The 23,462-nt window shown below is 39.3% G+C and overlaps 1 protein-coding gene across 2 annotated transcripts in view; it reads right to left on the bottom strand.

Annotated features, from left to right (window-relative positions):
* Nucleotides 1-309: 309 nt before the first annotated feature.
* tbc1d12b (TBC1 domain family, member 12b) overlaps nt 310-23,462 on the bottom strand; it is a 98,444-nt gene continuing 75,291 nt past the window's right edge. The window contains exons 4-14 of one of the 2 annotated variants that reach the window (XR_011882708.1): nt 21,554-21,636; nt 20,951-21,068; nt 20,756-20,862; nt 19,666-19,746; nt 13,532-13,626; nt 12,456-12,527; nt 11,122-11,250; nt 9,868-9,977; nt 9,388-9,646; nt 2,484-2,598; nt 310-2,098 (exon numbers count right to left, since the gene is read on the bottom strand). Coding sequence is in view for 1 of the 2 variants with exons in the window: in XM_072239313.1 (XP_072095414.1) it covers nt 2,030-2,098; nt 9,388-9,646; nt 9,868-9,977; nt 11,122-11,250; nt 12,456-12,527; nt 13,532-13,626; nt 19,666-19,746; nt 20,756-20,862; nt 20,951-21,068; nt 21,554-21,636 (1,123 nt within the window). In the remaining variant the exon portion in view is untranslated. The remainder of the gene's footprint in view (nt 2,099-2,483; nt 2,599-9,387; nt 9,647-9,867; nt 9,978-11,121; nt 11,251-12,455; nt 12,528-13,531; nt 13,627-19,665; nt 19,747-20,755; nt 20,863-20,950; nt 21,069-21,553; nt 21,637-23,462) is intronic. The other variant, XM_072239313.1, reaches the window with a different exon arrangement.

The following is a 23,462-nucleotide window of genomic DNA, read 5'->3' as shown; positions in this document are numbered from 1 at the left end:
AATTAATGAAAACAGTATCAGAGGTTTTTAATGTTTTCTAAACCACCAAAGACATATTTTACCCAGTTTCACTTTTTGATGCCAAAAACATGGTTTTGTGGAAGCTTTCAAGAATCAGCCCAACACAAGAATAATTATAGGGAATGGTTGTCTTGTAAGAAGAAATACCAATGTACGAAGCTGAGATTGTCAACTGCGTCATTTTGCTTTTTCAAAAATACCAGTACCAAACCTTTCTGATGTTTGGACTCCAACAAAGATAAATCCATTAAAAGCTACGCAGAACTAAAACAAAAGCACACATTTGAAGGCACTTGACTTCATACTTTATTTACATATGAAATTGATGTCTAGTGGTATCTGTGGACTGTTTCCTTTCTATTTACAATTTGCATATACATTGCATTTGAATTCAATATGAAATCTGTACAATAGAAAGTAAGATAAAGAAATTCATTTAACTAAATGTAAGGGTATATAAATAAAAATGTATATTTCAAAGTATTTTGCACTCCATCTGTAGTATATTAATGCTTATAGAACATGCCAATTCTTTTAATAAAGAATTCAAAACAAACTCAATGACAAACATCTCTACAGAATTTAGTTTTATAATTCAATAATGACTTGCAATACAGGAATAGAGGAGCTGATTTTGCTAGAAGTACAAAATAAAGTACAAATTCTTTCAAATAAAAAAACAAAAATTTAAGAAAGTTTACCTGTAATTTGCACACTACACAAATCTCAAATTTACACAAACACCTATCACCTTTCACTTCAGAAATTTCACCAGGTTAGAAAAAAAGCCTGATCATTAGCCCTCTGATTTTTTTAAGTGATTACTAACAAATGACTTAGCCTCCTCTTTCCATTGTGAGCAAACAGTTCTGAGCAATGCAATATAGTATACACTACAATAGTTCTCAGTTTTCATCACCTAATTTGAAATAAATTTTAGTTAATGCTATCAGGGTTTACATTTCAAAACTTTGTGCAAAGCACTGTCATTTTGGAAGTTTTCTGTATTGCACATCATAAAACATTTACACAGTTGCTTAAGTCAAGCCCATAGCACCTGCCTGAGGACAATCACAAAGAATTTTCAGCTGAGACACACTAACTTAACTGTCGTAAGAGTATATTTGGAATTTTCTAAACTTGGACATTTCACAGTTCTACCATTCTGTCTGCAATTCACCTGTAGGTTCAGAGATTATACAACATCTACATTTCCACTGCTGCAAGCACCCGAAAATAAAACAGATAGTACTGAAATGAGTTTTTAAAAAATATCTGTAGTACAGTTCAGTAATCAAAAATGCCATAGCTCAGTATTTGAATAAAAATCTTTGTGTTTCCAGAAAACAGGAAATACATGGAAATATTAAAGAGAATGTTGTGCAATATTTTGAAACCAAGTACTTTACAGGTTAACAAATGTCGTTCTGTAAAGCAGAACAGTACTGGTTTTAATGCTCTCTCCTGTTAGGCTTTTTATCTCAGAATCTTAGAAAGCAAACCGACTGTATTAAAAAGTAAAAACCAGCTATTTCTGACGTAGGATCATCAGTAAAAAGCTACACATAATGGAGGGCAGCAATTCAAAATCCGTTTGGTCCACTTTAGGTCGTTTCCGTGAATCAGCTGGCTTTGGAGGTATGCTGTGCACCAGAAACATGGTATAGAAAGATGGTTGGTCTATAAGTGCTCAGAAATTTTACATCTCAGTTTGCAATCAGCTAATAAATGCAGAATAAACTACTTTGCACAGGACTCCACTTTTCTTTTAATACTGACACTAGTGTAAACAATTCTTCATTTTTGCTGGGCGTAAGCCATTATTCTTCCCATCAATGTGTGCAACACACACAGATCTTTGGGTCATCAACAGTCCAAATATATTCAGTTCTTTAATTTTAACTCTGACAACAATTTTAAACAGATGCACTGAAGACATTTCCATGTAGTACTGCTACACCATTAATTTTTAAATAATCCTGCAAGCATCAACATTTCCAAAGGAATATTAACTTTTCAGGGCAGGATTGTGATTCTTCTCAATTTCTTTGTTTTCCTTCATTAGTGAAGCAAACACCTGCAGGTTATAAAAAGGAAGAATGAGGTATCATGTACAAATGATTCTGATGTTTATAAATTTAGAATGGAGCTGATCTGTATCATTATTAATATATTAATGTACTTAAGAAATCAAACAAGTAAAACACCTCTAATCATGGAACTTAGTAGATTTTAAAACAAAACTAAATGCAGAGTTGTCTTTCCATACCAGATTCTATCCTTGATATTATTAAAGATACACATTCTACGTAGCTGCAGAATTCATTCCAGGAAAACACAAATCAATGCTTTAACTAGACATCCACTATTAGTGGTTGCACTTCAACACTTTACATTACTCCAAATTCTTGAGAGAACCAAAAAAAATTAATCTTTATTATGAATCTCTCTCATGTAATTACCGGAGGATGTAAGGAGGAATGATCTACCCTTGTGTCTTGGTGGTGGTAGCCCTCTGGTGGTTGAAATGCTCACTCATGAGATGAGATTATTAACTTCAGCAGCATTCTATACAAACTGTAAAAGATATTGCATGGTCCTCAAAATCTGAATCAATTTGCAGTGCCTTTACCCTGACCATACTCCTCTTTGCCATCAATCTGTCTATAAAGTAATTCATCTGATCAACTATTACCCATCCTGGGGGGTTCACAGATCCAGGAGTGCTTTTATTTAAGTGTTTTCTTACTGTTTTAATGCATTCCAGGAATTGAAATATAGTGATTAAAGATTAAGTCACATCGCAGGAGAGCAGACAGTTGTTTGACAGAAGAATATCGGATGCATGATTTTCCAAATTAGGCAAAACTTTAGACATAACATTAATGACAGAGGAAGGCAAGGAAATGAAATCCAGAGGTCTCAAGATGATACAAAATATGATGATGAAAAATAAAAAGAGGTAACACCTTACTGATAAGTAGTTCAGGTGAGGACATTGCTAAGTAAAAGATGAAAGTAAAAATAAGATGGGCAGTGAGAATGAAGCCCACTGCCCAGAACCCGCTGGTGGACTTCTGCCAACCTGCCAGTATTAATTCCTTTGAACTTTTTAAATGTCTCATTCCCATGCAGCTGAAGAGATCTGCAGCCACACAGTAACCAGTAAATCCTTTTCCATCCATCACGGTCTCCTGAACACATGTTCATATGTGCAGGTTATCTGTAGATCAGGCATATGTAACTTGGGGAGGACCTGTACCTTAAGATTGGACGGACTGGGGTGGAATTTTCTAGAACAGATGCTGACAGGAGAGATCTTAGAGTCAAACATACCATATTCTAAAGCAGGTGGTCAAAAAACCAAGGGGTAAAGATTTTAAGTAGAATTAGCAATGAGTAAAGAGAAAATCTATACAGAGGATGGTAGTGGTCTGGAAATTGTTGCCAGAGACTATGGAAGAATCTGTTGCTACATTCAAAATGTGCCTTGATATGTTGAAACTTGCAGGACTATAGATTATGTACTACAAAATGTGATGGGTAATTGCTTTTCTACTGGCATGGACATATTACGCTGAAATGCTGCCTTTAGGTTCAAATTTTAGACTCGTAGAACACTACATCACAGAAACAGGCCCTTCAGCCAGCTAGTCCAGCTGAACCATTAATCTACCTAGTCCTATCGACCTGCACCCAGACCAGAGTTCTCCATTCCCTTCACATCCATGTATTTATCCAAATTTCTCTTAAATGTTGGAATTGAACCCACATCCACCACTTGCGTTGGCAGCTCATTCCACACTCTCATCACTGAGTGAAGAACTTCTCCCTCATGTTCCCTTTAACCATATCACCTTTCACCATTAACCCATGACCTCTAGTTGTAGTCTCACCCAGCCTCAGTGGGAAAAGCCTGCTTGCATTTACCCTATCTATACTCCTCATAATTTTGCATACCCCTGTCAAATCTCCCCTCAACCTTCCACATTCTAGTGGAAGAAAACTAAAATTCCCTAAACTTGTTATCCTTGCCTTTTATTCTGACAAGAATATACAAACTCTGTACTCTCAAAATTTCACTTTTGAAGGCCTCCCACTTACCAAGTACAACTTTTCCAGAAAATAGCCTGTCCTAGCCCACACTTGCCAGATCTTTTCTGATACCATCAAAAATTGGCTTTTCTCCAATTTAGAATCTCAACACGAGGACCACACTTACCCTTCCTTTTCCACAATTACTTTGAAACTAATGACATTATATGTTCACTATCTGCTGAGTATTCCCCTACACAAATTTCTGTCATCTGCAATTTACACAAAATGTTGCAGGAACTCAGCAGGCCAGGCAGCATCTAATGGAAAAAAGCAGAGTCAATGTTTTGGGCCAAAACTGTTCCGCAGTTCTGCTGCGGCTCTCCTCTGCCCCTCCCTCCGACCCTCAAACAACAGTATCCAAAGTGGTATACCTGTTGTTGAGGAGAAGGGGCACGGGGTACTCTGCACTGGCTGCCTATCTCCTTTCCACCTCCTGTCACCCGGTTACCGGAGTCATATAGACTAGGTCTAGCAGGCAAGTCTTCTCTCCATGAAAACATTTGTGAATTAAATGGGTCTTTAGGACGATCCAGCAGTTTCATCCTCACCATTACTCACACTAGATTTTCAATTCCACATTGTTGAGCGAAATGGCCACAGAGATACTCTGTACTGGCTGCCTATCCCCATTCCACTTCCTGACGGTCACCCAGTTCTGTGATATTCTAATACATTCAGGCAACAAAATTAATATACACAGTATGTTACTTTTCTATCTCAAGCAACTTCCTGGTACATATCCACTTCATCAAGATTGCTGAAATGCATCATCCTCTTCCATGCCCAAGTTATCTCCAATCTCAGTCATAATAACGCTATCCTAGTCAGCTTTTCATTCTTCCTCAACCCTTCCATAAATTAACTTACCAAAATCTTGCTGCTGTGTAATCATTTCCATTTGTTAGCTCCTGAGTCAATATTATTTAAAATACTTGTTGTTTCCAGATTCCTCCCTCCCTCTCTGTAGTCTCCTCCAACTCTGCCACCACTGACACAAACTAAATGATTGCAGATAAAGGGGGCCAGAGGTGCTTTTGGCTCTCTGGGTCCTAAGCTCTAGAATTTCCATTCATGAAGTTCTTTGTCTTTTAATTAAATATTGGCTCTAAGGAGAAAATACCATGTGGCAAAATCAGTTTTGGCATGAATCCACTGAAGTGCTTTCAAATGTTCCTCTACTTGGTTCTACATTAGATTCAAATTGTTGTAACTACCCTATGGCAATTACAAAAATTTAAAAAGAGAGACTGAAAAGGCAGCACCTCCTTAGATCTCTTACTTTCATTTTGTTCTATGACATTGCTGTATTCCAAGTGAGTTATCACAGATGCTGGTTTCCTAGTTCATTTTATCTTGTCCTATGATATTAAATATCCTTTGAATAAACATCCAACTCTGATCAGTCATTCCACTTTTTCCCCCTTTACACAACTGCTTATTGCCTTTTTCCAATGACATTGCAATTTGTATTGAGAAAACTACAACTCTGTTAGCACTCACTATATAATGAAGGAAACGGAATAATTTCTGCACTACACAAGAAATCTCAATACAGAAATTCACACCCTTAGGTTGCAATTAATAAAGAAAGTATTAACTGATACGAACTTCAACCATTAGCTGCATTATTTTTGCTGCCAAAATACCATTTTTTGCACTTTGTTCAATAAGGTGTAACTTGTTAATGGCATAATAAACCCATGACGGAGTAGGTGCTGCCCCCCAGTGTTCGCTTGGCAGAAGACAAGCTCTATAGCGGCCAACTGTAGATTGATGGCTCGAGTGTGGACTTTTTTTATTGCGTGGCTAAGATACCAATGTGTGCTTTCTATCTTGTGCTGTGTGTGACAATTGGTACTGTGTTTCGCACCTTGGCCCCAGAGTAATGCTGTTTCGTTTGGCTGTATTCATGAGCATTCATGTATGGTTGAATGACAATTAAATTTAAATTGAATTGAAATTGAAGTAATGCCTCTCTAGCCCAAAAAAAACTAACCGCATGTGGTTTGAAATAATTTTATAAAATTATAGATTGAAAAAAAGATTCTTAACCCCAATGTTAATTTATAATCTTTAAAATGAAATAAAATATAATTAGATTTCTTATCTCATGGTTTGCTTTTATTTTCAGTCTGAGTGTCCTCACAACATTGCTGTTTCTGGTCATACAGCCTACCTGATAGAAAGATACTGGGAAAGGGAAAATGCATGCCACATGACTCGCTGCACATTTGTAGGATTTGCTTCCCAATGATCTAAATATTTAAGTTATTTCACATGATATCATCTTTCCTTTTCATCCCAATACAAAAATTATTGCATCCTGTTCTGTGCTCTCTCTCCAAACTTTAATCATTTCCTATCATTTTACCTAAAAGTCCAAATGCTGATACATGATTTCCAATTTAATCTTGTGAATACATAGTCATAGTCATACTTTATTGATCCCGGGGGAAATTGGTTTTCGTTACTGTTGCACCATTCACTTTCAAAGTATCAGTGACCAAGATGGTGCCGAGGGTGGGAGAGAGTAGTGTATTGTTTTCTTGTGCTCTGTGTTGTGTTCTGCTGAGCATTTTGGAAATGTTATTTTGGCACCGGAATATGTGTTGACACTTGCAGACTGCCCCCACCACACCCTCAGATGTGTTGGTTGTTAATGCAAGGGAAGCATTTCAATGTATGTTTCGATGTGTACGTGGTAAATAAACTTGAATCTTGATCCCAAGACTGCTCGTACCTAAACCCTTTTCTAATTGGGCAGGTGTTTGAATAAAGCAGGGATCCACTGATCACCCAATTCATTATGTGCTATTTAAGGAGATCAGAAGGCAAAAGTAAAATGAGTAAATGTATACCAATTTACCAATTTAGAATATACAGATTTGTTTTTTTTTTAAATTCATGGTATTTTCAAATTATTCTACACTAAGATTTGAGACCAGTAAGGTTATTCAACATTCAGGCTCAGTATACCATTTAACATCTTGGTTAAATCTCAGTAACAGCAAAAAAAAGGAGTAAAAATTACTGGCTCATGTCAATTAGTTTATTGATTACACCCTGAGCTTGATTTACAGCTCAGCACCAGTGTATTTCCCAGCTTTTACAACAGTGGCTACCAATAATCTAGCCAGAACCAACATTGGTCAATGTAGCTAGTCAACTGACCAACATGGGACATATCTGTCTTGTGGATCCTTGCATTAGTAAACACAGGTGTTGAGAATGATATTTTATTCACATTCTGGGCATCATCCAAATGTTTGTGTTCTGAGTACACATTGGTATCACAAACTAAATATATATCAACCATGTTAGTCATCTTATCCTTTAACAGTGTAATGAGAAACCTTTAATCATGTAAAGTGATGTCCTTCATAGAACTTCTAATCTCCTAATCTATTAGAATCTTTAAATACTGTAATTAAATCCAGTAATTTGAGAAAGGAAATTAGGACTGTAACTCACCATATATTGTGTGCTAGAATCATAATATTATGGTAGCCATTGCTATAGGGTTACAATTATAACTAAACAACTTCAAAAAAAAGCAAATACTACCAGAAATGTTAATTGTCAAAAATAATGTGATATTTAAGTAGATTTTACCTCAGAGAAAAATGTGTAATTATTGACGGCAGATAAAAGCTTACGAACAAGTATGTCACCAGATTCTTATGCATGAAGGGGTTGAGGCAGAAGGGAAATTATAGCCAGTTTGCCTGACCTCAGTGGTTGGGACAATTTTGGAGTCGATTGTTAAGGATGTGGCTTTCAGATATTGGAGGCATGTGATAAAATAGGGTAAAGTCATCAGGGCTTCCTCAAGGGAAAATCTTGCCTGATAAAATCTGTGAGGACTCTTTGAAGAAATAACGAGACAGACAAAGGAGAATCGATTGATATTGTGTACTTGGACTTTCAGGCCTTTGATAAGGTGCCAACATGAGGCTCCTGAACAAGACACGAATCCATGGTATTACAGGAAAGATACTTGCCTGGATAGAGCATTGACTGACTGGCAGGAGGCAAAGAGTGGGAATAAAGGGTGCCTTTTTGGATTGGCTGCCAGTGACTAAACGTGTATGTTGGGACCAATTCTTTTTACAGTGCACGTCAACAATTTGGATGATGAATTGATGGCTTTGTGGCCAAGTTTGTGGACGATACGAAGACAGGTGGAGGAGCAGAAGGACTCAGACAGATTATGAGAATGGGCAAAGAGGTGGCAGATGGAATACAGTGTCAGGAAGTGTATGGTCATGCACTTTGGTAGAAGGAATAAAAGCAGAGACTATTTTCTAAACAGGGAGAAAATTTAAAAAATTGAGGTGCAAAGGGATTTGGGGGTCCTTGAGCACAATTCTCTAAAGGTTGATTTGCAGGTTGAAGTTGGTGGTGAAGGTGGTGAATCCAATGTTAGCATTCATTTTAAGAGGACTAGAATATAAAGCAAGGATGTAACGCTGAGGCTGTATAAGTTACTGGCATCATTGGAATATTGTGAGCAGTTTTGGGCCCCTTATTTAAGAAAGGATGTACTGGCATTGGAGGGGGTTCAGAGGAGGTTTACGAGAATGATTCTGGGAAAGAAAGAGTTATTATATGAGCAGCAATTGAAGGCTCTAGCTTGTACTCGCTGGAAGAATGAGGGAGAATCTCACTGATACCTATCGAATGTTGAAAGGCCTTGATAGAGTGAACGTAATGGTGGGGATGGGGGAGTCTAAGATCAGAGGGCACTGCCTTAAAATAGAAGGACATCCATTTAGAAAAGAGATGAGGAGGAATTTCTTTAGCCAGAGGGTGGCGAATCTGTGGAACTCGTTGCCACAAATGGCTATGGAGGCCATGTCACTGCTCACTCCACATTTAAGGCAAATGTTGATAATGTCTTGACTAGTCAGAGTGAGAAAGGTTATAGGGAGAGGGCAGGAGAATGGGCCGAATGGTCTGATTCTGCTCCCTGTCTTATGTTCTTATTATATTGTGTTAAAAATTCCTTTACAGACAAATCTAAAATAAATAACAATTTTCTTAAACTCTCACTTTACAACACATTAAAATTTCAAAGCAATTAGCTTTTCATACTTTGGAACATTTACATGACAATCTCAATCATCACAAGTAGTAAAAATGTTTGAGTGATCTCTGATTGCTTGGAGGCATTATAAGATCTACATTGTTCTTCCAGTAAAAGAACTTTGCATTCTGAGCTACTAATACTTGTGAATCGAGTACAATACAAAATATGCATTTCCTCACCTGTGTCCATTTTTTGTTGCTGCTGTGCATTTGAACAGCAGTAATGCACGCAAACAGTTTTTCTGATGCAATGTCTTCAGGCAGTTTAGTAAGGAATTGAGCTATGTGAATAAAATCCATTTGCACTAAAATATCCTCATACAACTTGAGAATGCCCAGAGCTGTCCGAAAAAGGAACTCTTCCCCATCACGGCAAAAGACATCCCAGACTCGACAAGCCAGGTCCAGGGGCAATGACTTACTGTAGAGTGTAAATATCCTACAATTAAAGAATACAACAAAAAATGAAGTTTAGAGAGGATACTGTGGCTATGCAGTATTAATTAACAACACTATGTATACTATACATCACAAAGTACATCTTGTCATTCAAGCAGTGTAATACAATTACATCAGGTATGATGATTATCAGTCAACAAGCATACTAAATATTATCCCAAGATAAACAATTTAAACATCTAAGAAATTTTATTCACTTACCAGTCTATAAGGTAGATATCAGGAGTCAAATTATTTTTCATGAAGTGCGCAAAAAGCTTCGGAAGATTTTCCTCAAAAAACACTTCATATGATGCAAAATACTTCAGCATCTGAGGAGGAGAACATTTACTCAATAGTTTAACATTCCAATTGATGAATTTTAAAAACCTTTAATCCAATTTTATCATTTCCCTAATTAAAAAATATTTAAAATACTTCCAAAGAAAACTGGCATTAGTTCAAAATAAAAGCTCCAAAATTTCTAATTTGATTTTTAAATCAATTTGGTTTAGAATAATTACAGAATGTAACATGCATTGCAAAAAAACCCAGAAAGAATAGTTTTTTTTTAGTTCCTGTAGCTAGTCCACAAATGTGAAGGAAGGACTATCGAATGGGGATATAGTGTATCACATTTATGGCTAAATGAAAGTCTCTTGGGAGTATTCCTTTCACTTTTTAAAAATGTTTTTTTCTCACCCCTGTCCCATGGTGTCATTATTTATCAGCTATTATTTGACAGATATGGTCAGGGTATGTTATTTCATCCAGTTTTCAAACTATCCAATGAGACTACTGTGAAGATATTTTACTTGAATGAAGTAAAGCCAAATTCAAATGCTGAACAGGAGACTACATTAATATTTGGGCAACATATTCTCTGCTTTCCAATTATAGTGTGACGTAAATGTTCAATTCCCGCCGCTGCCTGTAAGCAATCTTTACACTCTTCCCGTGACCACATGGATTTCCTCTGGGTGCTCCTGTTTCCTCTCACAGTTCAAAGACGTACCAGTTGGTAGGTTAATTGGTCATTGTAAATTGTCCTGTGATTAGGCTAGCATTAAATCCAAGAGGATTGCTGGGTAGCATGGCTCGAAGGACTGGAAGGGCCTATTCCGCATGTATCTCAATAAATAAATAAGTATTTTCAAAGACACTTATGAGAATAATTAAGTTGCAACTTTAATCTGAAAAATGCTGCATGTCACAGTTGTTCATGTACTCTGTACATGAACAACTTTTGTTATGGAAAACTGAAAAAAACAGAACTGGTTTTATAGACCAATTGTTGGGGGTTCCACTGAAGAATGAGGTAGCATCATCGTTTCTTAGAAAACAAAAGGGAAATAAAGTGCAGGTAGAATGATTTTTGTTGAATTTATAGAGGTTACATACCAGATTGTTCACGTTTCATAGGAAACAAATAACAGCATGCAATCTGTTTCATGATATATCCTGCAATGTCCTCACCATATCATGATCCACACGGAAAAATGCCAGCTGACAGGGTTTGTTCAACAGGTTTGCAAAGGCAATGAAAGCATCAGCTTCTTCTAAATTAAGGATAAGAACAGCAGCAACAAAAGACATTCCTTGGACCTGCAGAGAACAGTACACATTACTAATTACGCTGCTGAAACTAATAATACAACCTTCACATTGCCTTGACAATGTACAGGATTTAAAACATTGTCACATTGCATCCTTTTTGCAGAAGATTTTATCACAAAATCCAATTCATTATTTGTTATCTCAACTGCTTCAGGGGAAACATACTGTAAGTGGTAATAACTATGCAACTTTCCTCAATAACAAACTTTATTTGTTTAAAAAGGTTCAGCTATTTGAAAGATTAAAGAACCACAGGAATTTATAATATTTATATTATATCAAAGGGAAAATATTTTAGATCCCCTGGGAAGCATTTTCAGAATTGAACCAAGTTAGCTCCAGAGTGCAAGACATTTGTTATTTCATAAAGCAGCTGGCCAAGTTCATGTAGTGGAGCAGCTGATGCCCCTGAAATATAGCAGCTTACACAAGGTTGAAAAGAAAAAAAACCAAACTTATTAATAATTGTGTACACAATAATATGAGGCATAGACAGAGTGGATAGCCAGAAATGTTTTGAAAGGGCGAAAATGACTTATATGAAGGGGTATAATTTTAAGGTGATTGGATGAAAATAGGGGGATGTCAGAGGTAACTTTTATTTACAGAAATGGGGTGGGGTGGGGGGGGGAGGGACTGTGCATGGAATACCTTACCAGCATTGGTGGTAGAGGCAGATATATTAAGGGCATACAAGAAATTCCTAGATGGGCACATGGATGATAAAAAAAAGAGAGCTATGTAGGAAGGAAGGGTGAGATTGAACTTCGAGTAAATTAAATGGTTGACACAACATCATGGACCATCGGGCCTATATCGTACCTGTAATGTTCTATGCTTTAATAAGCAGTCACTGGCAAAGTTCTAACTGTAATATATGAAAGAACCATGATATTGCTAGAAATGGATCAGAAATATCATTGACTTGCAATATGAAGTCTGTTCCTCATTCCACAAATGCTCTCTGAACTGTTGAATGTATCCAGCATTTTGTGTTTTTATTTCCAATGTAGAAGAAAGGTTTCAAAAGTCCACCCAAAATACGAGGACATTCTCCGAGCCCAAATTTGAATATTTCAAAGCTGTACAATGTACTCAAGGTATAAAACATATGCACACCAATGCCATCAGAAGAAACAGAAGAATGTGTTGCAAACCGAATTTTAAGATAATACAAAAGGATAAATACTTACATATCCGACATCAGGCCTGTAGCAGGTATATGCCCCGAGAACACTATGGAGAAGATCATGATATGGTCCACCCTACAAAATTAACATATGACAGTCAGACAACAGAAAACAAATGCAAAGCACAATTCCTTTCTCAATGTAACGTCCACTGTCTGCAAACGTTTCAATGATACAAATCGCATGTCAGTCAGCCCTTCCCCTTGGAAGTCCATGTCCAGTGGTATAAGTAGTCAACGCTAACTGGGGTCTTCCTTGGTTGCAGTGGATAACCATGAGTTCTTCTGTGCCTTATCATGCCCTTCGCTCTCCACAAAGCATTGCAGAATCGCCTTCTTGGTTGTTGGATTGCACTGTCAATCTCATCTGCCCAGTCTGCCGGAAATGACTTCACATGCTAGGACAGGCGTGTCCCTATCTCACCGGGGTATGAGGCCTGCTGGCTACCCTCACCTGGTTTAGTCCTCCTGTGGAAGTGGTGTGCCAGCGTGTGGCCGCTGTTGCATGCTATCAGTTATCTGGAGCTACAGGTGAGAGCCGAGTGTCCGTTGGGGTGCAAAGGTGAGTGAGCTGCCGTAGAATGCACACGACTAGTCCCTTCACCAGAGTTGCTACCCCTCCCTGGACTCTCCATGCATGAATGAATTTCTCTATCAATAACTATTAGGAACTAATACAGTTTTATAGTACAGTAGCATTGATAGTGCTCTAATTTATTCTGTATTGCATATAAATGCATAATTTGTTACTCAGTTAAACAGTAGTTTGTTTTTTTTTAAATACCATTTTAACTCTTTCCACGAATCTTTGGCTAATTGGGGACAGCTGCTTAATTGGGCCAAAATGTACTGGTCCCGATGTGTCCCAATTAATTGGAATCCACTGTATTTTGTCCTTAACATATTGTTTCAGAATTCAAGTCAACAGAATTTCTTAAGCCTTTTAAATGTTTTACCATATACTTTCTAGCACATTCACATTTCTCAATAAGCCAAATAGTTTTAGTCCGTTGCCATATTTTATAAATTGGCATGAAATAATTCTGACTTAAAATTCATCTTGTAAGTAAAGCTTCAAACCTTCTGGAAAATGAAGAGAGAAGGGAATGTGCGGGAGATATCCAGCTTTATCAATTCAAGACTCGCCTCTCTATCGGCTCCCGATGCTCCAGGGTCTATAAATAAATAACAGTCAAATTATTAAAGTAAAATGGTGAAACCTATATTGTGGCCGTACACAAGTTAGACATACCGGTAGATGTAACACTACTTCTAATTGCACTAGAACTTACAGTTTACTAGCTCATAAGATGACAATACTTGTATTTCATTTTTCAATTGTCACCACACAAGTACACAATATCTTACTTAGTTTTATTAAAAAGATGACAATGAGTAAGAATAGGCAAGTAACATATGAAACTAACAAGGCAAGGGATTTTGACACTTGTCACTGTTATATGTTGCAGTCTGGTGAGTTTTCATCTTTTGTTTGGCTTGATTTAACCTATTAATATTTAAAATACATTTCAAGGTATCAGTTTCAAATTGAGTATGAGTACAGAGGTAAGGAAGCTTGTAAATAAATGTAAGATAGCACAGAATGAAATGCAACCGTATTGTATTATTTTTGAAAACTTTAGAAAGGGACTTTCTGGCACTTGTCTGCTTTATATTTGAACGAAAACAGATTATAAAGATCATTAACAACATAGCATCAGAAAAAGCATGATAGATGGTAGGAAAGATATTGCATTAATACCATGACCAAACTGGTTCCCAAATCCACTTTGATTTTTAATTAAAATTACTACATTTGCAAAGATAGCAGCTCTCTCAGTAGTCACATAATGCATAAACTCCAGCCAGTATGATATAATAATAGGCTTCATTTAAAAAGCCCCAATGCCATAGTATTTCAAACTGCAGTCTGAACAGCAATATTGGATATCCTGATGAAGGGCATTGGCCCAAAACATTGACTATTTACTCTTTGCCTTAGATGCTGCCTGGCCTGTTGAGATCCTCCAGCATTTTCTGTGTGTTGCTTTGGATCTCCAGTATCTACTGATTTTTTCCATGATTGGATATTAACTGCATGTCCATCAACTACCCTGGTTCCAAAGGTAGTCATAGCCGAAGGGTGGTAGTGGGGACGAGCTCGCACTGCTAAACAAATGCTCTTCATGGCGCGCGTCCCAAACAGCCTCTGACTACCAAGTCCAACTCCTGGTCTTCACGTGTGGCATAGCTCTTATGCCCGGCGGAGCTGTTCTCACTGACAGGAGAAGGGGCAAAAGTGGGCCACTGGCGCCTTAAAACCAGTTGCTCCAGGCAGATGGGGCTCGTTAACCACGGATGGTAGCTCATCTAGGAGAGGGAAAACTCCGACTTCAAACCTCCGCTGCCTTGCGGCTATACCCGCTCACGGGAAAAGCTTTCGGAGTAAACCCTGAGGAAAAATCCAGAGTCGGAGTCCCAAAGGCGGCTGACTGGTGTACCCAGCACTGACACGGCAACTCTTGCGATGCTGCTGACACCAAACTGTATCGCCTTTCCTTTGAACCTGTCATCAGCATGGAGAGGGAGGTCCCACTGCATGGGCAATAAATAGACGGATCTCCATATCAACTCTGCCCTGGCTTGCGCCCTGGAGAGGCCACTCCAGCTTCGCTTTATAGCATCGGACAAACACGGGAAGCAGCAGTTACTGGTTAATAGTCATAATGCTTGATTGGCGTAGAGCACGGTGCCAGGGGTTGCTTCTGATGGTGGGAGAGACCATCGCGTTTCACTGGACAGCTACCGCCTGCCTCAAGCTGGGCACCCCCAGCCAATAAGGTGCTGTCCCACCACAGTCAGTCTTCCTCATTGGGAGCATGGGGACAATGGATTATTCCACAAAGAGCTGACTGTAACTACTGCACCAGACAAGAAAGAAAACAAATCGAATAAGACAACACCCCTCAAGCTGGAATGTTGGAATGTCCGCACATTGATGACTGGGCTTGACCAAAACCTCAAGGATATCGCGGTCATTAACAGTGAGCTACTAAGGCTCAATGTAGATATAGCTACCCTACGAGAAGCGCGTTTGGAGGATTCAGGTACACTGAAGAAAAGGGACTACATATTTTTCTGGCAAGGAAGAACCAAGACGAGCCCCACAAGCTTGGAGTAGGTCTTGCCATTAGGAACTCCTTGTTGCAAGTGGTGGGAGCCACCAGAAAATGGATCAGAACGACTTATGACTCTCCGCCTACACCAGTCATGGCCCAGTATCTCTCGTCAGTGTGTATGTCCCTACCTTGAACTCCACCTCTGAGGCAAAAGACATGTTCTACAACAAATTAGACGCTGTTATCAGGAATATTCCCAGCGATGAGCACCTCGTTCTCCTTGGTGATTTCAACGCCAGAGTGGGAGCTGATAACGATTCCTGGCCGTCTTGTCGTGGCCACTTTGGAATTGGCAAAATAAATGACAATGGACAACGTCTCCTGCAGTTCTGCTCCTATCACGGCCTGTGTGTAACTAACTCCTACTTTCAGACAAAGTCACAGTACGAGGTCTCATGGTGACATCCACCGTCTAAACACTGGCACCAACTAGACATGATCATCACCAGGCGCTCTTTCATCAACCCTGTACTAATCACCCACTCATACCACAGTGCATACTGCGACACGGATCATGCTTTAGTATGCTGCAAGATCAAACTACGTCCGAAGAAAATCCACCACTCCAAACAAACTGGAAAACCTCGCATCAACACAACAGAAATGAAAGAGTCAGAAAAGGTTGACCAGTTTGCCAAGTTAGCACAGGGTGCTATGACTACCTTCTCACAAGGAGATACTGCAACAGAACAATGGTCATACCTTCGCAACACCATCCACAAATCAGCACTCTCTATCTTTGGAAGAAAGACCACAAAGTGCAGTGACTGGTTTGAGGCAAAGTCCAACATCGTGACTCCTGTCATCGAAGTCAAGCGTGCAGCTCTCAGAGTACAAGCGCTCACCATCCAACCAAACACTCCAGGCACTTCGAGCTGCTAGAAGCAAAATGCAACAGACTGCAAGGCAGTGCGCAAATGAGTACTGGCTCCAGCTCAGTGAGGACATTCAGACAGCGCCTGTGACAGGCAACATCAGATCGATGTATGATGGTATCAAGAAGGCCCTTGGCCCATTGCAGAGCAAGACAGCACCACTGAAGTCATCCAGTGGTGAAATAATCACCAATAAAAGCAAGCAGATGGAATGCTGGGTAGAACACTACTCTGAGCTCTACTCCAGGGAAAATATTATTGTTAGCCCAGCCACTGATGCCATCAATTGTCTATCAGTCATGGATGAACTGGACTCTGAACCAACCATTGAAGACGTCAGCAAGGCAATTGACAGTCTGGCCCCAGGGAAAGCTCCTGGCAATGATGGGATTCCTCCTGATCTGATCAAACACTGCAAGAGCTCACTCCTCCAACCTTTACACGAGGTCCTCCATCAGCGCTGGAAGGAAGGAGCTGTACCACTGGATATGCGTGACTCCAAAATCGTCCCTTTGTACAAGAACAAGGGTGATAGGAGCAACTGCAACAACTACAGGGGTATCTCCCTCCTGAGTACTGTTGGCAAAGTCTTTGCTCGTGTAATTCTGGTATGTCCACAAACTCTGGCAGAACAGGTCTACTCTGAGTCCCAATGTGGTTTTCGCACAAGGAGGTCAACTGTTGAAATGATTTTCTCACTCCATCAACTCCAGGAGAAGTGCAGGGAACAACAGAAACCCCTCTATGTTGCTTTCATCAACTTGACCAACGCATTCGACCTTGCCAGCAGGAATGGGCTCTTTCAGATTCTCAAGTTCAGCTGTCCCCCCGAAACTCCAAAATATCATCAAGTCATTCCATGAAGACATAAAGGCTACTGTTCAGTACGATGCCAGCTCATCAGAACCCTTCGCTATTCGTAGTGGAGTCAAACAAGAATGCCTGTTAGCCCCAACATTATTCGGCATCTTCTTCTTTCTGCTACTGAAGCATGCATTTGAGATGTCGACAGAAGGCACCTACATGCACACCAGGTCTGATGGGCGGCTGTTCAACTCTGCGCACCTGAGGGCAAGAACAAGGGAGTGAAAGATCTTAATACGTGACATGCTCTTTGCCGATGACGCTGCTATAACCTCGCACACCAAACAGCAACTATAAACTCTCATGGACCGCTTCTCTAAGGCATGCAAGGACTTCGGGCTTACCATCAGCCTAAAGAAAACAAATGTCCTTGCCCAGAATGTAGTGCGGCCACCAGTCATTACCATCGACAATTATGATCTAGAAGTGGTCCACGAGTTCACATACTTGGGGTCGACCATTAGCGACACTCTCTCCCTCAATGCTGAAATCAATAGGCATATCGGCAAAGCAGCATCAATCCTTGCTCGACTGTCCTCCTGGGTCTGGGAGAATCAAAGACCAAGACTACTGTGTACAATGCATATGTTATCAGCACCCTCCTATATGGTAGCGAGACTTGGACCATCTACTCCAAGCAGGAGAGGAAACTCAATAGTTTTCACCTGCGCAGCCTTTGTCGCATCCTCGACATCACCTGGAGAGACAAAGCCCCAAACTCTGAGGTCCTCTCCCGCGCTGGACTTCCCACAATGTTCACGTTTTTAAGACAATGTAGACTGCGCTGGCTAGGCCAAGTCCGTCGTATGAAGGATGGTAGACTGCCAAAGGACATCCTCTACGGAGAACCAGCAACAGGCAAGAGGAACGTTGGTAGACCCCAGCTTCGCTTCAAAGACCTCTGCAAGCACGACATGAAAGCCTTAAAAATCAACACAGAGTGCTGGGAGTATACAGCAGATGACCGCAACAAATGGCGAGGTACTCTTCAGCAACACCTAGAGCAAGGCGAAAGAGTGATTCTGAGTCAGCTTGAGGAGCGGAGAGCTAAACGGAGAGCATAGCGGACAACAATTCCACGACGCCCTACACATGCAGCAACTGTGGCAGAGCCTGCCATTCCAGGATCAGCCTCAATAGCCACAGTCGACGCTACTCGACAAACCAGTGACTACCAGAGGCGTAGAACCCACGGTCAACTTCGACTGATGGATGCCACACACACCTACCCTATGGCCATTGTCACAGGAAAGGGATCTTGTCAGACGAATGTACCCAAGATCCTCAATATTTTAGATATTCACCAGTCACTCTGCTTTATCTTCACAATGTACTAAGTAACTACACACTTTTAAGTCCTAGCAATGTTCACAAATTCTATTTCATATTGTACTGAGAAACTACATGGTTGAAATGGAGGGTCTACCGATACTTGGCTCCACAGTTACTCACATCTTCCACTACTTCAATTAGAAGATTTACTAGGTTTTCAGTGCAAACAGTAAATATTTCTCCAATTTGAGACAGCAAGAATTGAGAGCTTTATTAACAAGTAGATGTATTTGATTAAGCCTGGATGTCATTTCAGATTGAGTACTGCTTTTCTTAGACATTACGATGAGCTGTAAATGAGGACAGGGAAGTAGTGTGTCAGTCTAGCTTCAATCCCGTGAAGATCTTCCTGGCATTCTTGTCAAAAGATTTGTATACACGTTTTCTGTCTAGGTAGCACTAGACCTACTGTTGCCACAATATGAAGAAAAGGCTACGTGCACAAATCATGCATGTTGTAGAAAATTTGTTATATCAATAATACATATTTTATTTTTATAAATTATTAACATATGAAGACAAGTTTTTAGCTCTGGGTGAATGAAGTTTTAAAATCCATATGTACTTTACAGAGCTGTTTTAACCATTTTGCCAATTTTTAAGTTGCTGTATTGAAAAATACTGCATAGTGAAAGCAGATAGGTCAAAGAGACATACAATACTGTACCTGGCAACCAACTTTGTTGCATAATGAATGGACTGTTCATTCTAGCCTCCAGGTACATTAGTAAAAAGAAAAGCTACATTTTTAAACTGCCAAATGCCAAATAAAGGAGGGAAATAAAATGGACAAGTATTGAAAGATAATGTGTGGCTGAGTGGAAACATAACTGATTTAACATGGAGGAAGAGGTTTTAAAAAACCCTGCAGTAATACACAGAGGCAACAGTGAATGTGGCCTCTTTTCAGCATTGAGGGTTTACTGACTTGTCCTAAGTGAGGTGCTTAAAAACCAAAGTTTACCTTCCGTTTCATTCTCAGATCCAACCACACTGAAGTTTTTCCATCGCTCCTTAGCTCTAGACAGGAAGATTTCATAAAGCTCTGAGAAATGAAACAACACCAGAAAATTAGGCAATTTCAAAACAATTTGATTTCTACCAGTTTCACTTAAGTCAACCAAATCCAGGACAACTAAAAACCTTGAAGTCTGCCATTACAGGAATGTGACAGTAGCCCAGAAGGATTAGCTCTCTTCTTGGGCAATAATGGTATATCATTCGTATCATCCTTTGCCAAGCCAACATCAGAAAACAGCCTGAAGAATTTATGGCCCCAAAGTTGTTTCAAACTTAAATGCTTTTTCTTGACATTTCAGTTTGAAGCTTCAATTATGCTGAAGAAATTGTTAGATCACTTCTAGACATAATTCTATTTGATGCAACACAGAGCGTCATAGGAAGTCATTCTTGCCTGTGGCCATCAAACTTTACAACTCCTCCCTTGGAGGGTCAGACACCCTGAGCCAATAGGCTGGTCCTGGACTTATTTCCTGGCATAATTTACATATTACTATTTAACTATTTATGGTTTTATTACTATTTATTATTTATGGTGCAACTGTAACGAAAACCAATTTCCCCCGGGATCAATAAAATATGACTATGACTATTTGAAGAAGCTTTAATACCTAACTGAACCCAATTCTTTACATTTATTGTGGTAGGATTAATCATAAAGAGATATGGCAGTATAAGTAATATTGGAAGATGAAGGATTGTCAAATTCATGACATTTCAGTTAAACACAAACTATAACAGTGCAATGAATTAACAAGAATCCCCATGGGAAAAGTCATACAGATTCACTCTAGATCTGTGGTGACCAAAATCAGAATTCAATCTCCTCACCTCATTTCTGTGAAAACCACCTACCCAATTTGTTGGAGTAAAGGCAAAATTCAGTTAAACCTCTTGTCATACAGGCCGAAGTCATGAACCAATCTCACGCAAGCAGAAAGACAGTTGAGTAACATCCAGATAGTGCTTCTGAAGCAGAACATTTTTACTTTATTTCTCAATTGAGAATCTACGTAGATATTCGGAGTACATACCATGAGTGATATTCAGTTCATTGCCAACGGCCAACCTCCACACTTTCCCTCGAACACTTGGAGGAATACCCTGCCACCATAGTTCACGCACCTTCCGTGTATTTCGACTGTACGTGAGAAACAAAAAAATAATTTATAACTATAAGTAAGTGCTTTTTAGCAGTAAGCTATCAGAATGGCAGTTGCTTCACTTACATAGTTTCCCAATTGGGAAGTATATCTGTGTTCCAAATTATCATTGCATGAGCAATGCTCTCTTCCTGCCTGAATCGCTCCTTCATAATTTTTTTTCTTCTCTGCGCTTCTTTCACCTCTGTATTCAAAAAATGTATGTCAGTCACAAGCTACAAATTAGCAGCAAATCAGCTTAGATCCATACTCCTGAGGTGGCAGGCAATTAATCTATTTTCAGAACCCTGACATTGTGCCCAAGATCACCTGAGACAGAAATAGAATATCTGTCCTAGAAAGATACCTCCCTTATTTTTCTTCTCTTTACCACTACCATCACTCACATCACCCTGCTGCCAATGAGAACCTTTGTTTGATAGCCTGGAACTTGGCTGTGAAACTCAACTTGTGATATTGAAATATTCTGCACAAGAACACAATTAACAAAGTGCAGCCATACTTAACGATTGCAAAACAAAGACCAGTTAAAAATCTCAAGGCAATATAATACAAAAATCTTATTAACTTTCAGCAGAAGGACATTCTTCCCAAAACATTCTGTTTGAAGTCCAAAGGATGAAGCCCATTATGTTGCTTGGAATGTAATAAAGTAACTAACTTGAGTACCTCGTTTCTTTGCTTCTGCCACCATTTCATCATATTCTTGTCTGTGCCTTTGAGCTTCTTCTGCTGATTTTGCAGGCAAGTGTCTATAAAAAGATAGTTTTCTAGTAAACATGTGCATGAAAACTTCATTATCAAATACTAAAATGAGAAAACACAAATACTATACCGATATCCATTTACAATACTAAAATGACTTAAAAGTCACATTTCTAAATCTTTTCCAAACAATATATTTAATTGTACATCATATAATAATAATTTTGATAAAATTAACAACTGGCAGTCGTATCCTTATTTTGTGTGTTTTTTTCCCCATCATAGCTATGCAAGATAGACCAATATGTTTATTGAATCAAGGTATCTGAGCTCCGAATACACCATATTGATAAAACAGAAAACAGATGTTTTTAACAGTACATACACTTTGCCAGAGGCATACATAAGTTGACACTAGAGTGGCGGGCATACACATGGGTTGGAAGTACTCCAAACAAGGTTCCCCACCAAATACTGGTACTCATTCTCTTCAGACAGCTCCTCAATTAATGTCCGCATTAACTTAGCACCCACAATAGCTTCTGGCACCAGCAGCTGGAAGCCACGGGTTGACCTAGACTAGCTGAATATTGGCTGGAGAGCACAAGCAGAATCTTCAGCTATCTGTTGATAGATCACTCTCTCCTAGTGCTTTGTGGGTGGGTTGTCAAGTCAGAAAGGGTGATTTTTTTGGCTGACAGAGTATTCATCCTGTGAGGGCAGGGCCAACAGGTGCATCTCACTCTGCCACCATCACTTACCAATTACAATGATGATAAATCCATGGGGTCTCTAACTCATATGCTGATTTTAATCTGAGTTTCCTGTTCTTATTCAAAACTCAAGTAAGCTCTCTCTCTTATCAGTAAAATTAGATGATTTAAAAAAAAATAGAACTGCCAATGTAGTGAACTAAAACATAGTCATGCAGAAAGTGCAGCAAGAGAAGCAGTTAACACTTCAGGTGCAAATTCAGGTTCAAAAAGAAGTGATGAAAGAAACAAGTTAGTCTAGGAAGTGAAGGAGGGTAAAGTACAAAACAAGTAGAACTCTCTGATGGGATTAAGTAACATGGCATTTTCAGATCAAGTCAAACTTTCATCTTTGAAATGCACTGCCAACATTGTATAATCTTTGTAATGTCTCATTGGGCCTACAGTGAAATACCAGTAGGCCAGATTAAAGGCAAAGGAAAACAAAGGGATGGTCAGTTCTTGTATTAACAGACAAAAGAAGAGTTATCTACAGTTGGAAAAAAATCAATACAAAGTCCTCCAGGCTGGAAGTAGCATACAAAAGTTGTTCCTTGAGCTTGCATAGCTGTCCTGATAACAGTACAGAATAAACAAAAGAGTCAAAAGTGCTGCTGGCACAGTGAATTAAAGTGGCACACAATCAGATGTTTAGAGTAATTCCTGTATGTGCAATGCAGGTGGTCCACCCATCTGAGTATGATTTATCCAACACAGAGGAGGCAATACCAAATGCAGTACAGTAATCTGGTAAAAGTGCAAGTGAATTTCTAATTCACTTTAGCTGGAAAAACTCTTTGGGTTGCTGGATGGTGGGAAGAGAAAGCGAAGTGATACATTGTCTATGGTCATACAGGAAAATGATGCATGGTTATAGTGGTAGACATGGATGGGAGAGCAGACTAATGAATCACGAAGGGAATGATCCCATCAAAGTATTGGAAGGGGAGTGGAGGGGAATACGTGTCTGGTGGTGGAATCTTGTTGCAAATTCTAGAAATAGTGAAGGATGATCCATTTAATGCAGAGACAATGGGATTGAAGGCAAAGACCAAGGGATCGGTGTCAAGAAGGAGAAAAAAAATGAGAGCAGAGCTCTGCTCCTATGTTTTTTTTTCCAA

Source organism: Mobula birostris, chromosome 21 (assembly GCF_030028105.1).
Source record: "Mobula birostris isolate sMobBir1 chromosome 21, sMobBir1.hap1, whole genome shotgun sequence".
NCBI classification, from domain to species: Eukaryota; Metazoa; Chordata; class Chondrichthyes; order Myliobatiformes; family Myliobatidae; genus Mobula; species Mobula birostris.
The sequence above is the reverse complement of the archived record's forward strand: the minus strand, read 5'-3'. Positions and strand labels throughout refer to the sequence as shown.